This window comes from Aquila chrysaetos, chromosome 9 (genome assembly GCF_900496995.4).
Source record: "Aquila chrysaetos chrysaetos chromosome 9, bAquChr1.4, whole genome shotgun sequence".
Classification (NCBI taxonomy): Eukaryota; Metazoa; Chordata; class Aves; order Accipitriformes; family Accipitridae; genus Aquila; species Aquila chrysaetos.
The window spans coordinates 16,249,425-16,270,330 of record NC_044012.1 but is presented as its reverse complement, the minus strand read 5'-3'; the positions used below and the strand labels follow the sequence as shown (position 1 = coordinate 16,270,330).

Sequence of the window (20,906 nt, the reverse complement as noted above, 5' to 3'; positions counted from 1 at the left end):
TTTGCATTCGGGGGAGATTTCACCGCCCCCCCCCGTCCCCTCCCCCGATGCAGATGAAAGGCAACTCGACCCGCCTCCGCGGGGGGCTGCCCGCTGCGGGACCGGCCGCGGAGCCACCGCCGGCCGGGCGGGGGGGGGGGGGGGCGTGGGGGGGGCGCGGCTGCTCCGCGCCGTTCCGCGCCGCTCCGCGCGGCGGCGGCGAGTCCGGTCCGCGGCGGCGGTCCGCGTTTTGCGGGCGGCCGCTGTATTTCCCGGGCCGTCCATGGCTCGGTGCTGTTGGCTCTCTCTCCGTCTGATCGGCGCAGGCTGCGCGGGGCTCCCTACGGGATCAGAGCGCTCCCCCGCCGGGACTCCACTCCTCACATCCTCCTGCTGGGACTCAGCTACATTTCCAGCCAAGCCTGGCTTTATTATGTGTGTCTGCACTGCAGCCCCAGCAGCAAGATCAGGAGGAGGAAAAGGAGCCAGGACAAAGAAAAGAGAGGGAGGCTGGCGAGAGCTAAAGAAAATAAAAACCCAGGGCAGCAGCGGCAGCAGCGGCAGCAATGAAGGCAGGAGCGGTGCCACCTTCCAGCGAATAACCCATGGAGGCAGCTAGCGGCCCCGGCATCGATGCAAAGAAGCACTTACCTTGTTCCGCGAAGTGCGTGCGTGCAGGGGAAGGCGGCGGCGAGCGCGGCCGGCCGCGGGGAGCCCACCCGCCCGCCCGCCCAGCTCCGCGCCGCGCACGGCCGGCCGCGCCGCGCCGGGGACACCGGCCGGCCGCCCCTCGGTCCCCGCGGCCAGCATAAAAAAGGACTCGTCGCCCTCCCCGGCCAGCGGCGGGGGCGAGGAAGGGAGAGGCGGCTGGGGGCGAGCGGGCAGAGAGGGAGGGAGGGGGCCGAGCGCGGCCGGGGGAGGATTTAGGAACATCGCAACAAGGTCGCACCCCCGGAGCGCCCCGGATTGCCGGGGCCGGTGCTCGTCGTGGGTTTAGACACTTAATTCTCCCCGCGCGCCCTCCCCCACCCCAAGCCCAGGGACCCCGCGCAGGGCTCTGCTTTTTTTTTTTTTTTTTCCTTTTTTTTTTTTTTTTTAATTATTATTCCGAAAGTGCGAGCCGGACTGAGAGCCGCAGGGCGCCTGCAAACTTTAAAGAGAACAAAAAGGCGGGTGGGGGCGCGGGCCGGGCTCGCTTTGCGTCGGTATTTGCACATCCAAGGGGGGGGGGGGGGGGAAGGAAGGGGGAAAAAAAAAAAAAAGGAAAAAAAAATTGCAACTGTTGCGCCTGTGATTTTATTTTTTTTTTAATTTTTTTTTTTCCCCGGGGGGAAGGTGCCCGAGGGGGTGGAAAGAGGAGTTGAACTTGCCGCATTGCAACAGGCAAAAGAAGTGAGAAAAATCAAATAATCGATCCCGCTGCTGCTGCTGCCGCTTCGCCTCGCAAAGTTTGGAGGCGGGGGGGGGGGGGGAGAAGAGAGAGAGAGAAAGCAGGGAGAGGAAGGGAAGGCAGGGACGGGAGGAAGACGAGGAGGAGGAGGAGGACGAGCCACGGCGCCCGGACATGTCCAGGAGGAAGCAAGCCAAGCCCCGCTCGGTGAAAGGTAAGGCATCCTCCGCCGGCCCCCGCAGCCGCCGCCGCCGCCGCTGCCGCCCGGCCCCGGGCAGCCGCCTCCGCCGCCGCGACGCGGCCAATCAGGGCCGGGTCCCGGCTTGGCGGGGATTGCAAATCCCCCCCCGGTACGGGCCGGTGGTGGAGGGGTCCCCCCGGTCTCCCCCCCCCCCCCCCGGAACGGACGGCGGGCGGGCGGGCTCCCCACGCGGGGCGGATCCGCCCCGCGTGGGGAGCCCGCCCGCCCGCCGTCCGTTCCGGGGGGTGTGGGGGGTGTGTGTGGGTACCCCGGTGCCGGCCGAGACTCGTTAGCGACACGTGTCGCGATAATTGATGAAAGAAGCCGGTAGCATCGTTGAGGCGGGGAGGGAGGAAAGTTTTCGCGGTGATGCTCGGGCGCGGTGGTGCAACAGTGGGCTGGGGAAAGGGAGGCAACGGAGCACACTCGTGTTTTAGCCGGTTAGCTTGGATTTAATGTTTCTTTATGATTGGGAATAGTAGCGCCGTCTGTTTCCTCCCGCTGTCCAATGCGCGTAAGGGTGGTGAAAGAAGGGAAGAATTAAAAGCGATTTGATAGATAGGGGTTGAAAACTTGCTTGGGCTTGAAGAAACAATAGCCAAATTTAGTAAGGGCTGCATTAATAAACATTAAACTTCGCGTATTCTTCACCGTCCACAGCGAAGGGGTGTTTAAAACCGCCTGTTTACCTCCATAAGAAAACAGCTGCTGGCGAAACGTAAAAGGAGGGCCAGGACCAGCCCCGCGCCGTATTGCACGCCTTGCCAGCTTTTTGACTTTTAAGTGAATGGGTGCGAGAGCGGAAGGCGTGATTTCTGAAGCCTTTCGCTCCCAGCCACGAGGAGGTTAGCTGATGTTGGGTAAGGTTTTATTGTCCTCTGCACAAAGCAAAACTCAGCGGTTCGGGGGCTTTGTTGTAGAAGCACAAAAGGATCATAACTTCGGATGCCCAAAAGATGAAACAAAAAGTCTAAAGCGTTCGTAATTAAATAACTTGTGGGTGGAAAAAATTAGCATGCAGTTAATAGACCAGCTAAAGAACGAATTGAAACCCCATCCAGGGACATTTTACGTTTTTTGTGAAATCTCCACTCTTTAACAGATGACTGCAATGTAAGTCGTACGTGCTTCAAATGTTTATGAAGTTTTTGTAAAGTCAGTCCTTCATCTTTATACAAAAGCCTTAATCATTTTTTCGGCCAGACTAACAGTACCTTTTAGCATTGTGCTGTGGGGCAGGTTTGCAGCGTGGCGTTGTGACCCTCCGCAATCCCGGACAATCTCTGCTAAAGGAGCTACTTCAGTAATTGGTAGATGAATGTTACAGTCCGTGGGCAGAAGAAAGGGCAGAGCTAGAGCTATTTCTAGGGGATGCTCTGAAATACATTGTTTGAAACTAAAAGGATCGCAGTTTGAGGACAGTGATGCAGGCCTCGGGTCATGACTTCCCTCGCATGAGGGGATCACGTTTAGTGGCCAGGCCTCTGGAGTTTAAAATATTTTTCTGTGCTAAAGTGTCACATTTAACGTTCAGGAAATAGCTCTCCACCAGTGAAAACCGTGTTTGCTCTAGAAGCCCAGTTAGTAAACATTGGCATCTCGTGCCATAATAACGTTAAGATATTTACCATTTACTAGTCATGTGTTTTCTACCTCATTACTTTTAAGGCAGCAATATCTCTCGCAAGGGGTTGATACTTTATAATGAAATTTTGACCCTAATTCTGATACAGAACTGATCACTATTTACAAGAGCATTTTTATGAATCGAAGCAGGTAACTTACTGGCAAGTCACAGCTAAGAAACATTATCCCTGTAATGTAGAAATATCTAGAAGGTCTTTGCAACAGTGAGCTGGGTGAAGCCCAGTTTTTAAAGATTCTAAATATTTCTGTAGTCTCTAGGCACAAAAAAAATGTGTTTTCAGCTTCAGCATAAACTGGCTGTAAATTACAGGTCCTAGCATGAGCTGACTAACAGGGAGTCTAAGGAATGAGCTGAATCTGGGTGAAATTTTGGATAATAGGAGGCAACTGGTACGTGTATGTAGGATAAAGAATTTCTTCCTTTCCTTCTATTCATCCACATCGTCTGCTTTTAAAAAGTCTGTCATATACATTTTGTGGTCTAGGGAGCTGGCAACCCAGTAGATTGCCACAGTACACGTTTCCATGGAAATAATTGAGATGTAATAAATAAAGGCACTCTGAGGTCACAGGTTTCCCAATTCAACTGAGAAGAAAACAAGCATAAATTATGTGGATATATGTGTAGCATTTAGGACTTAAAATAATGTACCCCTTTTCTCTTTTCCGTATATTTATTTCACTTTGTATAGCAGCTTTGCTATTTATTAACCACTACTGAGGTTTGTGCATCCTTTTTCATTCAGAAAGATTAAGCACTAAAATAGAATCGGTGATGAAAGGGATTATTCTGCATGCAAAAGGCAAGTTGCCTGCCTGTTAACTGGGAGCGATGCTGACTTTAAAGAAGTGAGTGACTTTGACAGAAGTATCAAATGTTGACAACTCTTAGATGCACATTATTTAAAATGAAGTGGTTGCAAACCAAAACTGGATGCCAGCAAAGCTGCAGGTCATGTGGCCTCTGTGCTGTATTATCAGGTCTCAGGTTCAGCCTGGCAGAAACTTGCAGTAAATCCTGCAGCTGTAACTCCAGCAGTAGCCCTGGACTATCCCCTGATGTGGGATTTATGATTTGCAATACAATATGCTGATTTGTTTTGACCATTAGTTTGTGCGAACTTGAAGATATTAACCTCGTAGCTGGTGGTTGGGGACAAAGTTCTACTTGGCTTAAAGGAAGGCTGTTTCAGATCAATGGACAGAGTGAAAGTAGGAGGGGTCGAGTCTTTGTTGGCTTACAAAATAAACGCTTCGGTGACAGTGTGGTGGTAGCAGTGGTGGAGTAGAACACCGGCCTGTTCTGAAGCTTTACTTCACATCACAGACGAAGCCCATGAAAGTAATTTTCCTCGGCACAGACCCTTCTTTTGCCCTGCTGCCAGTAACCTCATCTGCTGAGGGCTTTCTCATTTGTCTGTAAGGAAGAATTGTACCTTACTCAGTGTCATTAAAACCACGTGGTCCCGAACCCCAGAACCATAACACAGTTGTGAACATCAAAACACACCGTCTGTCCCCAGTTACAAGTGATGGGAAGTGATGCCAACACCAACGTCCTTAAAAGTTTGTTGTGTGCTGCCAGCTCCGGGGAGCGGCTGGCACCCAGTCCGCTGCGGGGGCTGAGGAAGGCAGGCGTTCATCATTCCTGTTGATTAAACTGTAGCTTCTCATGCTACAACTTGGGGCCTTTGGAAGCGGTTCTGTAAAGTGAAGTGCTGAGATGCTGGTAACAGCAACTCGTAGGTTTCCAGTCCCGTGTAATTGTAATTGAGGAATTACTCGACTGCAATTTGTGGGGACTGGGCTCGCATTGGCACAAGGTTTTAAGCATCAGATGCACTTTGGTTGCTGAATTTGACAGTTCTGCAAATTGCTGTCAGCTTGCAGGGGTATTTTGTGCATAAACGTGCTAGTCGGTAATCAAACTGTTTTGCAAAAGAATGCGCTAATTAAGTCTAGATTTGTTATCCTACTTGAAGCTGCAGAATTGCTGTCATATTTTTTTGCTTTCAGTTGGCAAAAAATGCTGATAGAAACTTTTGATTCACACCCTACCTGCCTCATTTGTGTCAGTCAAGAAGAGAAAAGGGGGGTTGCTCGCTACTTCCTTATCTGCAAAGTAAATAAAAATACTTCAACCATTTGCTGAGTTCCAATTAGTTGATTGCTATGAATGATCTTCTTTAAAGGAATTCTGTTTTACCTATCTGCTCATACAAAGGTTTGATTTTGAATGTCTTGTGAAAAGGATTCTCTTTGTCTTGATTGATGTCAAGAATAAAAGCGTGATGGTAATATCCCTTTGAAAGCTATTGTATTGTCAGCTCTGGCTGACAGCAGGAGGCCCTCCTAGTGCTATAGATTAGCGCTGTGAAAACACTGACATTTTCTTTGTTATATTGCTGTTGTTCTGCTTGCAAAGTCAATTATACAATGTCGGAGCTCAGTTACAGAGTTGACTGTGGAAGTAACAATGTCTTTCATACTTGTCTTAAAGATATAATTTTCCTTTTTTCCCAGTTGATAGAGAAGAACCTGAAGGTACTGGAACAGTACATTCTACAAATTAAATTTTGACAAGTATAATCATAATTGCCAAATACAAGAGACTTGTGCGATTATCCTTTAATTTTACAGTTCATTCAAGTTTCGGTGGAATTTTATTGATACAGTGAAAGCAGCAGCTAAAATTGATAAAACTCATATCAAATAAGATTACGCTCTTGATTGTTCTTTATCAAGTGTAGCTTTTGGGGGATTAGGAATAATTGGAGATGTTGGTGTTTCATTGTGGGGCTGGTGCCCTGAGAGCGTTTGAATCCATGCAGTATACTGAGCACTGCCTTCAGGGATTAGCCTGCAGTTTTTAATTTTTGCCTGTGTATTTTGCTACAAGCCTCACAGCGTTCTCCCCTGAACTCCACAAGTCCCATTTTCCTGCCTTTCTCTCCCTCCGGTATGCTTTCCTGGATGGGATCTGGGTGGTATTTAACTGGTTTTACTGATTGAAACTCCTGCCTGTGTGCAAACACCTTTTAATTGTGGCCTGTTCCCATTGGTCTTGGCGAATATAACGAATAAACGTGGCCAAAAATTGAAGAGAGTGGGAAATGTAATGCAAAAGGTATAAATATGAATGGGGAGAAAATAGAAATCTCGTATTTTTAGTGATGCTACGTCTAAAGCCATCGATGAAAAACAACTACCATGTAACGGTAGTGGCTCTTGGAAAACGCCTCCTATTTTTTTCTTCAAAAATATTTGTGTACAATCAGTGCAAGTTAAAGAACATCATTCATTGCTGAATGGCTTCAGATGACACGTGCAAAAAAATAATCAGAGAGCTCTTGTTAGGACATTAATTGTAGGATTTCTAAATTACTATTATAAACTAATAGAGTAACAAAAGATTCCACAGTTACCAGTAATTTGTCAGGATTTATTTTGTTTTTCTTCAATAATTGAAAATTAATGTCTTGAAGTGAAAGCAGATGTTCATGCCATCCTCTGAATTGGATATAAAAATGATGTTTTGTAGATGCGTTAAGCTTGTGTAAATACAAATTGTCTTATCCTAGATGGGGCTTTGGCTTGGTTTTATCTATTGTTTGGTGCCAAATTAACTTTTAGGTTAAACCTGGGTAAGTGGTTTCAGCCTGGTTAAATTAACTAAGCCAAGTGCTTGGGGTGGCACCCAATGATCAGTTATTATAGTAAATGTTTTAAAAAACCTACCTCACCTGCTGGCTCTGTGAATGATGATACTTTCTCATACTGTAGAATTAATATTTACTTCTATTTTGATAAATGTGCTTTTACTTGTTTACTCAGTTATTTTTACTGAAATGGCTAATTGATATCCTCCCTCCCAATTCCAATTTGTGAAATCAGTTTTAGTTCATTACAACATTTGAAAAATGCAAACCACTTTTTAAAAAAAAAAAAAAGAAATAATCACTTGGTCTCGTGTTAGCCTGCAATCTCTAAAAGATAATAAATTTCTTCATGTATTATAATATTCTTTTAAACAAAAGATTATTAATTACCCACAATAATTGAACTGTCTTATAAAAATGCCTACATCAACCCCTCATCACTCCATCAGTATTCTCCTTAAATGCCTCTGAAAAAGGATGGCTATTATGTTCCCTTGTATCCTAGTAAATGCGCTGGAGTAATGAAATACTAATAATATAAAACCTATTACAGACTCCTGCTAAATCTTGACTGACAAATGGTGGTGGAGGGGAGGGTCTGGTTCTGGTGTGTGCGTTAGTGGATGTGGACTCGGAGGGTGCGGGTAGGAGCTGGAACCAAGTGAGGACCAGCTCCGAGCTCTCTGTAGCGCGTGCATTTATTCAACATACTTTTAGAGCCCAGAAGTAGATTCTTGTGCATTTTCTTCCCTGATGTCCATTAGTAAATGCAGAGAAGCGCATTCCTTGTTCTCTTAGAGAAATAAGGTGATGCGAGTTTTAAGTACTACATCTTCTTGACAACACCTAGATGTATATATATGTGCAGCAGTGAATTATGGTGGTTTATTGGAGTCGCTTTATTCTAGGGAGTAGAAGGATGTGCAGATACTAAATGGTCTCTTGTGACGTTTCCAGCTACAGAAGGCTCGAGCTTCGACCTCTTGCAATGGTTTGTTTTGTAAAATGCAAACAAAGCGACCCGATGGGGTTGGAAACTGGGGGATGCCGTTCAGAACGGGCTCACAAATCTCGTTGCGGTACAGCGAATTGGTGTATGGCATTAGCTTTCCACTGTATGACTTATTTCGGATAGCACTGCAAAAGCCGTCTGAATCTAGCGATAAGTAGCTTCATTATATTGTTTGCATTTGCTTAGAAAGAAAACCTTTTCCTTCCTAGCCACAGATTAGGCAACAGAAAGACCAATTTGCAGAGCTTGTAAATGCCACTTGTTAATCAGATGCAGTACAATTATTAATTTTTTTCTTTTCCCCCTTGGATGTATTAAGTCAACTTTTTAGCTTTTTATGTAATTGAAATTTGCCCTTTTGTTACCTGGGCATGAATTATTTTTGAAATGTTGTCATTACCCGCCCCGCTGTGAGGTTTATCTCTTCTGTTCATCCTAATTAAATAAAACATACTGTTGTTCGCCAGTCTCATGTTGAAGTGAATTACCTGCCTGAAGGCTCGCGCTGGTGTCGGGCATGCTTGTTGCAGCCGCAGCCGTTGACTAACACATTTACTTTTAGATTTTCATTTCAAAGGGCTCAGTTTGTGCAGTGTGACAGGTGAATGGTGAATGCTTTACAGGACTTTCAAGAGCTGAACAAACAGTAAAGGACTTATTGCTGCCACAGTGGAGTGGCAAGTACAAATGTAAGGCAGCCTTTGTGGCAGGGGAGTGTTTCCTTTGCTGGATAAAGGCCACTCAGGAGACCTGAAGGGCTCACTTGGGTACGCTGGGGGTGAAATAATCTCAGTCGTGGTCTCATTTAAACCCACCCTACCTGCGTGTTCTCCTGGGCAATTTCTAGTGGGGTTGATCTTGGCTCTCTTTGTAGCATCACCCGCAGTCATGTTCTCCTTGAGTCTGGTACTGATAACGAAGGCTGCTTCAGAAGTGTAACAGTTGGAGTTTCTTTACACGGAAGTTGTTTCCAGTTCATATTAGAGAAGTAAACAATGCGTTCAGGTTTTAAAGTGAAGCACAGGGAAAGGTCCCTGCTTGTAGAGAAACAGTTTGTTTAAGCCTCTGATAGCGCTACAGAAAATGCGTTGCTCACTAGTGAAATCCTGTTATGAGTAAAAGTACAAGAGTTAACAAGTCGCTGTGCTCCAGTCTCTGTTGGCTAGGCTCTGGAGGTTTGGTCAAATGTGGCCTAATTCTGCTTTCCAAATATTAAAAAAAATTACACAGAGGGCAAAAAGACAAGTTCTTAATATGCATATCCTGGGAAAATCCTAAACCAGTATTTTTACCCCCTCCAGTCCCAAGGCTAATCAAAATTCCTTTGTTTCTACATCTACCACTAAAATATATGCCTCCCTTGGTTGTCTGCTGACTGTACAAGTTTAACCGCTCAATTGATTGGACTCACAAAAGCTGTTACTGGGTTTACATAGCATTTGCCTACAGGTAATCTAAAGATAGGGGTGAGACTGCAGGCAACCTCCACCAGAACTGATACTTAAATTAGCAGCTCCGCTCATTTCTTGATGATCCTCACCTGGCTGAGATGAGGTTTTTCTGGGTTGCTACTGAGGCAGGTTAGCCAAGCCTCCACTTGATGATTGCTGGAACTTGCTTCACATGGTGGTGAAGTGAGTGGTAATGAAGATAAAGTTAATAAAGACATATTTGGCCTGCCCTTTGAAAAGAGGGTGTTTGATGCAATGCAGAGATGAAGTCCTTCACTGAGTGAGCATTCAGGACCCACTTTTGTAGTTTTTAGGGTGAGTGCAATTTTTCTCCTTGACACTAATTGGAGCTGGATTGGAAGTTTAAATGTAAGCCAACAGTGTAAGTCCAAGCTCCCTGAATTTGCTGGAGAGCTAATGGTGTTAATCAAGATCCCTGTTGATGTTGGAGGACTGTGAGTATCCCTAGACTTATATTGGTCATGGAGTGAAACCTCTGTCTTGTTTTGGTGGTAGTGTTTCTTGCTGACCTTAGTGGGGATGGGATTTTATTCTCATTTCTTGCATTGCAATTGCAAGAGCAAGAGAAGCGAAGAGATTGGATAGGAATAGTCACTTGGCATCCAGTGCTGCAGAGAGCATCTCCTGCTTCTTCTGCTGGCTCTGTGAGATTGCTGCTGGGGGGATTTCTAGGAGAGCACCGGGAAGGTTCACGGTGCAGAGGATACAGCAGTGCTGTGGGAGCTCCCTGATGGCACTGTGGGAAACCCCAGAAACGTGGGTTGTGTTTAACATCTGTTAACGTAAGCAGGTACAGATTTATGTGAACGAAATTGACTGACTGTGATTCTGCATCCTTTCAATCTCCTGTCCCCAAAACTGGAAAACTAAAAGGAGGTAGAGAAAACACATGGCAGAAGGATGAACTTAATACTTGGGGAAGCAGAAATGCTAAACAGAGAAAGATGGGGGGAAAAAAAAATAGGAAAAGTCAGAAATCTGTTGCTGACATTTGAGTATGGAGGGTGCCTGATGATTAGATGCAAAGTTTTGGCACAGAGGTTTACTTACCTGGAGCTGCACCTGTATTATTTTTAACTTTTAGTTTAAAGACCAAGAGAAGGAACAGATCTGAAAAGTGACTCTAACTCCATGGAAAAGGGTGTGATTAAGCATAAGCAGAAAACACTAGAAATGTAAAACACCTAAACGCGGGAGCTTTTCTGCTCCTAATAGTGCCAGTGCTTTCCTGTCTGGAGGAGTGTATTTGTTGTGGTTTATAGTTGTCTTCTGTTTAATATAGAGAAATTTGAAGACAACAGGGATTGCAGTTGTTAATTCTGGAAGTTTCAACTATTTTATCATCATGGCAGCATCTGAACTTGGCCTGTGAGGACTCCTGATTGTTCAGGGTTTTGAAGGGAAGAGGAGGTCAGGGTGGTAACTGGAAAAAGTAGGCTTTCAATGCTTGTTACGTGAATGCATGCAAATATGTATAATATATGATATGTGTTCACATGTACATGAAAGAGAACGTCTAGAGGAATAGGTAGTATCTTTTGTTAGACCAACTAACATGGTTGCAAAATGCAAGGAAGTTTTTCTGATGCACAAGCCTGCTTTCTGTGCTGAAAAAAAGCAGCAGCCTTCTGGCTATTTTGCTTGATAGGTAAATGCAGCTTTGCTTTAATTTACTTATTCAAGCTCTTGCTCAAATTCCTTTTGCTTCATTAGATTACTCACATGAGTAAAGATATACTGGATTGCATAGTAGTGCCAAGCTTGTATATTATTTATTGCTGAATTCTGTGGATGCATTTCAGTCGGGTAATTTGCTCGTGGCCTCCTTTATTTCTAGGGAAATGGCATGCCTTGCCCTTCATAATTTCTTTGCTTTTACTGACCAGACTGTTCCCCCAGAGGGCATGTGGGATGTGGCAGAGTATTGAAAATACTGGGATGGAGAAGTAGAGAAGGAGGGCTGTGTGTGAATTACACCTTATATATGTTGATGCTAGGTTTATATGGCTAAAATGGTGTGTTTCTGGCAGTGATACTTTGTGGGGAATGTAGTAGGCAACTCTGGGTGAGCAAGTTGTTACCCTGAGATGATTTTTTTTTTTAAAGATAAAGAAGTACTTTCAGTCTAATTCTGAGCATCCTTTAGGAGTATGGTACAATATATTATGAGCCATTTTAAAATGAAACTGTGAGTGCTTGTCTTTGGATCTTGTACAGAGTCTCACCTAATGCTCATGTATGAGTCCACTGATTTGATTCCCTTCATATCAAGGGTGTTTTCTTTGCTAATTTCTTTCCTGCTTGATAAAGGATAAGTGAGATTTGTTTTAAAGCTCCCAGTTGGTTTATTTTGATTACTATTTTTGATCTTAAATAAACATTCAACAGAGAGCTTCTGTTTTTATTCTTCTTGCTATAATACCGAATAAAATTCAGTAATAAACCCGAACTTAAAGGTGAGGGTCTGAAAAAAACCACCCCTGAGAGATGCTTGGCAGAGCTGTGGCGTGACTGGTTTCCAGCGCACCGAGGGGTGCTGGGGAGCGGGGAGCTGCCAGGCCCTGCCTGCAGAGCCCTGCCTGCAGAGCTGCCAGGCTGTGCAGCCGGGTGTCCCTGGCTGCAGCGGGAGCTGCTGCTCCAGAGACCTGGGGGGACAAACCCCTCCTGCAGTTGGCAGAAAGATGCTGCTTCAGTGGTGGGGCTGTTAGTGGCACACAGGCAGATCTCCTGCGAGCGGGGTTTGCGGGGTGCTCTGACGTGCACCAGGAATTCACCCGAAGACCAAATGCATATTTTCATAAAGAGGTATCTCAGCTATGATTTTTCCTCCTTGCCAGTGGGTCTGTATTCAAAATGTGGCTCCAAAGAAAATGCACAGAAAAATGAGCTTTTAATTTGTCACCTGCTGCTGAACCACCCTGTCCTCCTTGAGATGCCAAGTTGTAAATGAGGTTTTTGTATCCCCACACACGGCCATCCAAGAAATGTTCTGCGTGTCGTAGCTGTCAGTGGCACAGCTGAAGACATCAGACCGGTGGCTTAAAACCTGCCGCTGTCTGATTGGCGCAAGCAAAGCCAACACAGCGCAAAACCCGAGCAAACAAAAAGGCAGGTAGAGAAACTATTGTCTCCAGTGGCTTGGGAGGTACTGGCTGCCTCCAGAGCGGGGGCTGCTTGAAGCCTTCTGTCCACCAGTGTTGAGGAAAAAGGGGCAAATTTGTTTCTTTGTGCTATCACTCAGAGTGCTGTTGGAGAACTCCCTTTAAATTAATCTATATTGGTTCTACAGATTTTATTTTGGAGAATAGTGTCTTGTCTGGTTGCACATCCCATGGCCTCTTCCACTGTGTGTATTTGTTCGAGCACCGGGGATAGCGGGTATCCCAGCTGACAAATGCAGCTTGTCTGCTAGCAAACCTAAAACCACCTAATGAAAGCTTATCTTGAGGTAGAAATCAAGAACTTTGGTTTTTAATCTGCAGACAGATGATGATGGGTTGAAGGAAAACGAGCCCAAGTCTGGGACCAGCAGGGAAACTGGCTGTTCCCAGTGCCCCTCTACCCAGGAGAGCAGCCACTGCTGTTACAGCTGCCCCGGCCAGGTACACGCAGCCACCCTTCACCATGGTATTTGAGTGCTGCTATTGATTAGGCAGCTGAAAATTAATAATAGTAGGAAATAATCCTGTCTTACATGAAGGAATTATTCTGCATAACTAACCTTTTGACACTGCCCTCTCTGCTTTCCTTCTGTCCTGTTTTCTTCCTAATATCAGTAGCCTGTGAAAATGTCAGTGTAGTCGCTTTAGCAGCTTTGCTTCCCTTCCCACAGCATCTCCCCTACCCTGGAGCCTGGGAAGCTTGAGAGTGTTTTGCTTTGAGGGAATACCTACAGGTAGGTTTTCCTCCTTGGGTGGAAGCCTGTTGACCGGTTTTTCCTCACTTGAATCTTTGCTGGTTTTGCTCCTTGCAGTTGTGGAAAACATAACCGCAAACCCGGAGTGTGTTAGCAGAGCTCCCCGGGTCAGCTGTGCATTTGGGGAGGGAAGCAGGCAGGGGAGGAGGGGGTAGGACATGGCCCGCCTGTGGGATTGTGTGTCCAGAGTCCAGCCTCGGCCACCGCTCAGCTCATGGTGGGACCTGCCAAGGCGACGGCAAGGAGACGCAGTGGAATCGTCCTGCTGCTTTGGGAAGCTGAAGGCTGCTGGTGCTCTTATTAGAGGGAATTTATCTGCTCTTCTCTCTTTCTTGCTGTCTACTGCTGGCTTGACTCAATTTTCTTTCATTGGCACATCCCAACAGGTTTGTTTTCTTCTGAAGATTTTTTTAATTTGATGTTGCCATGTTGGAAAAACACACACCAGCCCCTGGCTTAAATGCAGTCTGCAAATCAGCATATGTTAAACCCCACTGCTCTGGAAGGGAGCGTGGAGATGAATCCTGGTCGGTTTGGGGCTGCTGTTACCTTATGGTTAGCCTGTGAAACTCTGTTTTTTGCCTCCTGGCACAGTCCCATGGCTGTGCCCACTGCTGCCTGAGGTGAGGGCTGATCTGGTGGGTTTTGTTCTCCCTCCGTTTCTGGCTCCTTGTCCTGCCGCCTACCTAGCAAAAGACTCTCAGGAGCTGATTTTACCCACCAGCCCATCAGAAAAGTAACCCTGTAGCTCTCCGCTGGCCACAGACAGGTCTGGTGCGTGTCGAGGCAGGGCAATTGTCCTGCAGTGTTTGAGTGCTACCAGTTTGGGTCAAACTTTTCTGAAAAGAGCCTCTGCCGGGGAGGCTGGACTGTGGCCGCTCAGATGGGATGTGGGTGTGCGTCCGTATCTGCAGTGGGCTGATGGGCAGGTCTGTGCTGGTTTTGGCTGGGACAGAGTTAATTTTCTTTCTAGTAGCTGGTATAGTGTTATGTTTTGGGTTCAGTATGAGAATAATGTTGGTAACACACCGATGTTTTCATTTGTTGCTAAGCAGTGTTTAGACTAAGTCAAGGATTTTTCAGCTTCTCATGCCCAGCCAGCAAGAAGGCTGGAGGGGCACAAGAAGTTGGGAGGGGACACAGCCAGGGCAGCTGACCCAAACGGGCCAAAGGGCTATTCCATACCATGTGATGTCATGCCCAGTATATAAACTGGAGGGAGCTGGCCTGGGGGGATTGGTGCTCGGGAACTAACTGGGCATTGGTCGGCGAGTGGTGAGCAATTGCATTGTGCATCACTTCTTTTGTATATTCCAGTTCTTTTACTGTTATTATTGTCATTTTATTATTGTTATTATTATCATTATTATTTTCTTCCTTTCTGTCCTATTAAACTGTCTTTATCTCAACCCATGAGTTTTACTTCCTCCCGCCGCCCTGGATTCTCTCCCCTATCCTGCTGGGTGGGGGGGAAGTGAGCGAGTGGCTGCGTGGTGCGTAGTTGCTGGCTGGGGTTAAAACATGACAAGGTCACAAAATCCTTGCAGATGTGTCCGAGAAATGACTGTTGAAGCAAATGCTCGAATCTGTGGTGAAGAGGAGGATCCAAAACCATGGGAGCACAACCTGAAGAAGTTCACTGAAAGTAATGAAGAATAGGCTCAAGTTGCACAACTGCTTGCTGCTCGCTGTGCTTTCCCATCCCCGTGAGAATCGTGTGTCCCAGCAGAGGCGTGAGCTGCGGTGCGCTGTGGTGTCCCACTGAGGCAGCTGGGTGCTGCTCTCTGGATGGAGATCCCAGCTGAGCGGGCAGCTGTGCTTCGAAAGCAATGCAAAGCAGGGAGAGAGAGAGCTCATGTTGCGGGGAAGAGGGAAGACACCCAGATATCAGAGTTTAGCCATCGTCTTTCACTGCTCCTGTGTTGGTGGAAGTTGCTGGCAGCAGCCTTGCATGAGGCAGCATTGCTGGAGAACAATTTTCTTCTCTATTCTAACTTAGCGGAAATAATTCCACTAAGAAATTAGATTATGTATCTCAAGAAAAAAGGAGATTTGTTATTCTGCTTTCAGCTTGCACCATAGGCTGTGTCACCGTGGGGTGCATGTCACCAAGTGGGTGCTCCTGCTAATCCTGGCACTTAAACACCAGCCGGTCTTCTGGCAGATGCTGGTCTGTCTCCCGCGCTTGGATGACAGGAGGTACGATGGTAAATCCCAGCTCTTTTTGCTGCTTTATACAGGCTTTTTTTTCTTGTGGGTGAATTTTGACTATGGTTAACTCAAATACCACTGTGTCCCATAACCTCATGTATAGGCTGGCTCGCATTTCTGGAGTTGTAATGTAGCAATGACTTTGTGAAGGACAAAGCCTCTGCTGCCCAAGACACCCAGTGTCCTTGGGCCCACCCAACTGGTGGCTGGCCTGGCCTTCAGTGTTGCGGCAGTGGCTTGTGCTTGTTTGCGTTCTTATTTAGATTATTTCTGATGTGGCAAATTTTGATGGCTTTCCCTGATGGGAAGGGCTATCTTCTCCCCGTGCCTGCCGGCCCTGCCTTGTTTGCTTATTTTTAGTCATAGGAAGTAAAAGAACTGGCTGTTTACCAAAAAAAAAAAAAAAACCCAACCAAACAACGCCCCCCCAAGCAACCACAACACTGTACCTTTTCTTGCTTTAAAAAAAAAATTTCCTTGTACATGTAACTACTGATGTATTTTTTTTAGTAGAGGCTTGTGATTCAATGTTAAACCAATAGCACATCAAAGAATAAAATAGGGTGGTTCCTTCTGTGTTTTCCTATTTATTATTAATCTTGTTCAGATTTGGGAAAACATTGTGGTGTGAAAATATGAAGAAATGTTGTCTCATAAAGGAATAAGAGAGATCTTTAAATAACTCGGCGTGCTTGTGCAATAGCATTGGTTGGGCTGCAGTCTGGGCTCTCGAACAACCTTACTTTAAAAAAAAAAAAAAAGCTTTAACTTTTATAAATATATCTGTCTCTCTTTCTCTCTTTTGCAATACCTAACATACATTGTCTGTTCTGCTGTTAACTCCCTGATGCAGAATTCCTAAGTTTGGGCTAATAGAAAATTTGGAGGATTCTTCATTATCTGAACCTCTTGAGAAATACCAAATATGTTCCAGTAATTGTGGTGTAGTACAACAGGGAGTCACACTGGCAGTTTGTTGGAAAGGGTTTTTCCTGTAGTTATGAAAACCATACAACTATTAAAATCCCCAAAACTGAAACCGTTGGGATTACTCATATACTTACAGTTAAGCGCATGCCTAAAGGTAGATATAGTCAGCATGCCATTTTTGACTTGCGTTTCATTCCTAGCTTGAGAATATCAGAAAAAAAAAAAAAATTCCTCAATCACTTCAGTCTTGTGCAGTCTTTTTATTCTGTGCTTACATGACTGTAGCACGCTGGGCTGTGGCTCATGACAGAAGCACCTAGGTTTGCTGTAAAGCAAATTATTGATAATAAAGAATGAAAAGTTTGCAAAATAGTAAGATACTCCAGGCTGTTAGAAGACACTCGGAGTCAGATTTCTCCCTTCCTGCCTTCTCTTCTGCCTCTGCCACAGCTCCTTGATGAATGCGCATGTGTCACTTAATTTTTTTTTTTTTCTCTCTCTCTCTCAATATTTTTCATCTTGGTTGTATGCAAAGAGGGTATAACATTTGTCCCTTGGAGAGTAGAGTGAATTTATTAAACGCTGTGAGATGCTGGAGAGGGAAAAGTGAAATGGAACACCAATATTATAGTTCAGGTCATAATATTTGGGTTTGCTTTGTGGTTGTTTCATCATCTCTATTCAGGAAGATGTTTTATGGAATAGAATTAGCAGGAAAAACTAGAAAGTGATGCTTGCTTTATAGCTGCAGTATAGGGACTTTTGTCCTTCCCAGGCAATCTCTTACTGGAAGGCGCTGGTTGCCTTGCTCTTCTGTCTGCAAGGTAGCAATAGTAACAGCTCTCGGTATTTCTTAGTTTCTCTCTTAAAAACTTCCTTTGATTAAATACTTCTTACCTTGTATGTGACTTTCTCTTGGAAGACACTGGCACGTGCCTATAAGTGTATTGATATATCATCCTAAGGAGTGAGTTAGCACACCTATTCTTCTTATGAAACAAAATGTGTTTTGTGTCTATGAAACTGTCTAAACAATTTGCTTTGAGCCAGAATTTGGATATATGCAGGTTGTGGAGTATAACTAATACAAAAATGTTTTTGTTGCGCTGCTTTAAAGAAAATCCATTTGCACAAGTATCAATATGTAGGGGAATTTAATTTTAAAAACAGTCCCAGACACTTTGTAGAAAAATATAATGCAGTACATAAACTCATTTTAGTTACTACTTATTCTACCGTGTCCCATTAGTTGATGTTTACGCAGTGCTTTGAAAATGTAAAGCACTATATAAGTGCTTATTATTACTACATTATTATTATTCTCCCTCTTGAAAAAAGACCCTCTAGGGAGAGGGAGACTTGCTTTGCATTTCATCTGTAGTGCAGATCCCACAAGAAATATACCCATTTGTTTTGGTTTTTACATTCTCCCCTCCCCACTCCCACCTTTCTGGGAAAAAAAAAAAAGTATTGTGTTTTAGAGGTTACAGAGCTCTTATTTAGTTTATGCTTGGTAACTACACCAATCAGAACATTATTTGAAGGCATATAAAAAATCTTAAAATAGCTTTTTATTCCAATCTGGGCAGTAAAATGAATTGCCACCCTGGTCTTGGTCCCTGTGGTCCGTGGGTGCTGCAGAGGCACCTTGCCCGGCCTGGGCACCGAGGGATAAGCAGGAGCTGGTGATGATGCCCTTCGCTGGGGTCCTCCTGCCTGGCCCATCTGCCAATGTGGGCCCAAGAACAAAAAACACCGTGTAAAGGGAGTACCGGGACAGTGCCAACAAAGCCTTAGAAGAATTTCCTTCCTATAGAGAGGAAGCACTACAAGTTTTTCTGCAGTATCAGAGCTATTGTTTTTCCTTGTAAAGAAAAATTCGTCAATCCCTCATCTCCTTTACGCTCTTTTAACAGCAGCCCGTATCGCTGCAGGAGAACAAGATTTCAGTTGAAGTTATTTTAACCCCCTTTATCCCTTGAATCCTTATCATGAGAAAGACTTTTATTGGGCAATGTTAACCATTTCCATCCTGAAATTTGAGAGCAATTCCCTGTGCCTCTGCATTATATACTGTGCTGTACCATGGTGGAGGCTGTAATCATGGCTGATGAAATTTGGAGGGTTTTTTGCCCGGGTACCCCTATGCTTGCATTGTTGTAAGCTAGGGAAGCAGTAACCATAAGCCTCCTTTGGGTACAGCGAGGAACATTTCACTCATCTTCTAGTTTTACCTTTCTTAGGCTGTTCTCCAGTGCTCCAGTCCCTGCCTGGCCCCATGCTGGGTTCCCCGTGATGCAGCAGCTCTGCTTGCAGCGTTCCCTGCCCGTCACTGCTGTCAGCTGCATTTTGGGAAGAGGTACACAGGAAAGGCAAAGAGGCCTCAAAAAAATGTGCAGGATGGGACACCCTGAAGATGATGTTTATCGCAGAGCATAACCTGACTTAGATTTGTCACTGGATTCGGCCCTCGGTTACATCACCGCACATGGCCACTAAATAATGAGGTCACATGCGGCATTTCAGCCTGGTTTCCAGCAGAAATGGGGGTTTATGCAGCCATCCTTATCTGTGTGTGCATGCACTCCTTTCAGTGGTGGTTCAGTCTGAGCTGGTGTCCCCCAGCCATGGCAGGGGCTGGTGGTTGCTGGCCGATGTAGTCCCAAACCTCTACAAACAACAGCAGGGTGAAAGAAAGGGGGAAACCCCTGAAATTGGCTGGAAAGGCTTCAGCAAATGCTGAGCAGCCCATGCAGGCGAGCGCCCGCAGTACTGGCATGGCTGCAGGAGAGGCTGCAGCACATGGGAGTGGGGATGCAGTGAAAGGTTAGGCCAGTCCTGGTTGTGTTCCCTTTTCTTTATTCATTTCAGATGATTAATAGTTCAGCTGTGTGACTGACCACATTTCTAGGCGTTGTTGAAATCAAAGATGAAGTGTAAATGTGGTCTGATAACTTAAACCTATGTATTATGTTATTATTTTATAAGGGGTTCATCAGCCTTGTCAGTGCAGGTCAGATGCTTTAGTTTCAGAGAGGAAAGCACCAGGCTGCGGGGACGTGCAGGGCAGGGATGGGGCTGGCATTGGCCGGAGAGAGGAAGGGATGGGAAGCACTTTGTGCCTTATGTTGCATCCCTCCCGAAGCTGCCAGCCCTGAAATTACCGCCCAGGAAATTGGCCGTGGGCAAGTTTTGCTGTGCTCAGTGCCCAGGGACTCGTTGGTGTTGCAGTGGTATTGGGATGGGTTGGCACAGCCTTGTGTCCCTCCCTGCTTCATTCCTTTCTAAATAGCAATTAATTTGGGGGTGGAGAAGTGTAAATTTTTGTAGACTGGAAGCTTAAATTCAGAGTGAAAACCAGTTCACTTGGGCAACCTGGATTGTTTGACTGATTGCAGATGAATGCCCAGAGACTGAGCCGGGGGCAGCAGGAGGTGTATGTGCTGGATATGGTTAAAGAAGACAAAAAAATTCCACAACTTTTCTTGCCTCTTTCAGTTTGAGCCTGCCAAGTTTGTAGAAACCTTATCAGCGAGAGCAGACTTGTTACTGAAGCCTGGCTCCAGGCAATGCCCAGCACAACCCCTGGGTGATGGAGGGCACTTGCCATACCCTGCAGAAGACTCAGTGTAACTGGCAAAACTCCAGAGAGATCAAATTTGTCTGCTGTGCCTTAGCAAAGGTGGTTACCTGCAATGGGAGTGAAAGTCATCAGACCTGTGTGCTTGTCAGGTTTCCTCGTGAGCGCTCGTCCCTTCCCCTTGGGGTGTCATTTTCTACTTGTGTTTTAATGACAAACACACCAAAATGGAAATGAAGGTGGCAATCGTTGCCCTCACTGTGGTATAAATCAGGGGGTCAAGAAGTGGGGGTCAGCCTTGGGGCAGCCCCGTGGGGTGGGGCAGGTGCCACCAGTTCCTCAGCGTCCCCACACCTCCCTGGAGGACAGGGGATGTCCCAGTCTCCCTGCATGCACACCACGTAAACCCTAAACGCGTGCAGGCACAAAGATGCTCCAAAAACACAACCAGTTTGCGCGGAGGCGAGGGAGAGCGAGCAAATACCCTGCAGAAAATAAAGCGCAGCTGCCCATTTTGGCCACTGAGCCCTGGCCGTGATCGGCCACACGTGGCCGTGCCCCAGAGGCTCCCGGGCAGCGGGCTGGCTCCCGGGCCGGCCCCCGCGGCGTGCGGCACGAACAGCCCGGGGCTGGGCAGATGGCTCCCTCCCGGCCGTGGGGGCCCTGCTCTTCTGGGAGCGAGCCCCGCTGAGACTGCAACAACAGCAACCCGGGAGCTGGGCAGATGGTCTACTGGAGGCCGCCAGGATAATTGCATCAGCTGGTTACTTCTGCAGCCAGCGGAGCCTCCTATTTGTACCGCTCTGAAATGATCCTGATTTTTTTTTTTTCTTCTTTTTTTTCTTTCCTTGCCTTGTTTAAATTTATGT

General features: G+C 46.0%; 1 protein-coding gene across 4 annotated transcripts in view; it reads left to right on the top strand.

Annotated features, from left to right (window-relative positions):
* Positions 1-252: 252 nt before the first annotated feature.
* The window catches only part of ZNF423 (zinc finger protein 423), a 238,302-nt gene continuing 217,648 nt past the window's right edge, over positions 253-20,906 (top strand). Inside the window, exons 1-2 of one of the 4 annotated variants that reach the window (XM_030025260.2) lie at positions 258-643; positions 1,315-1,583. In XM_030025260.2, coding sequence (XP_029881120.1) covers positions 1,544-1,583 — 40 coding nt within the window. In that variant the 5' untranslated portion in view covers positions 258-643; positions 1,315-1,543. Of the gene's footprint in view, positions 1,584-20,906 lie in introns of all 4 variants that reach the window. The other 3 variants (XR_003924933.2, XM_030025259.2, XM_030025261.2) reach the window with 3 other exon arrangements.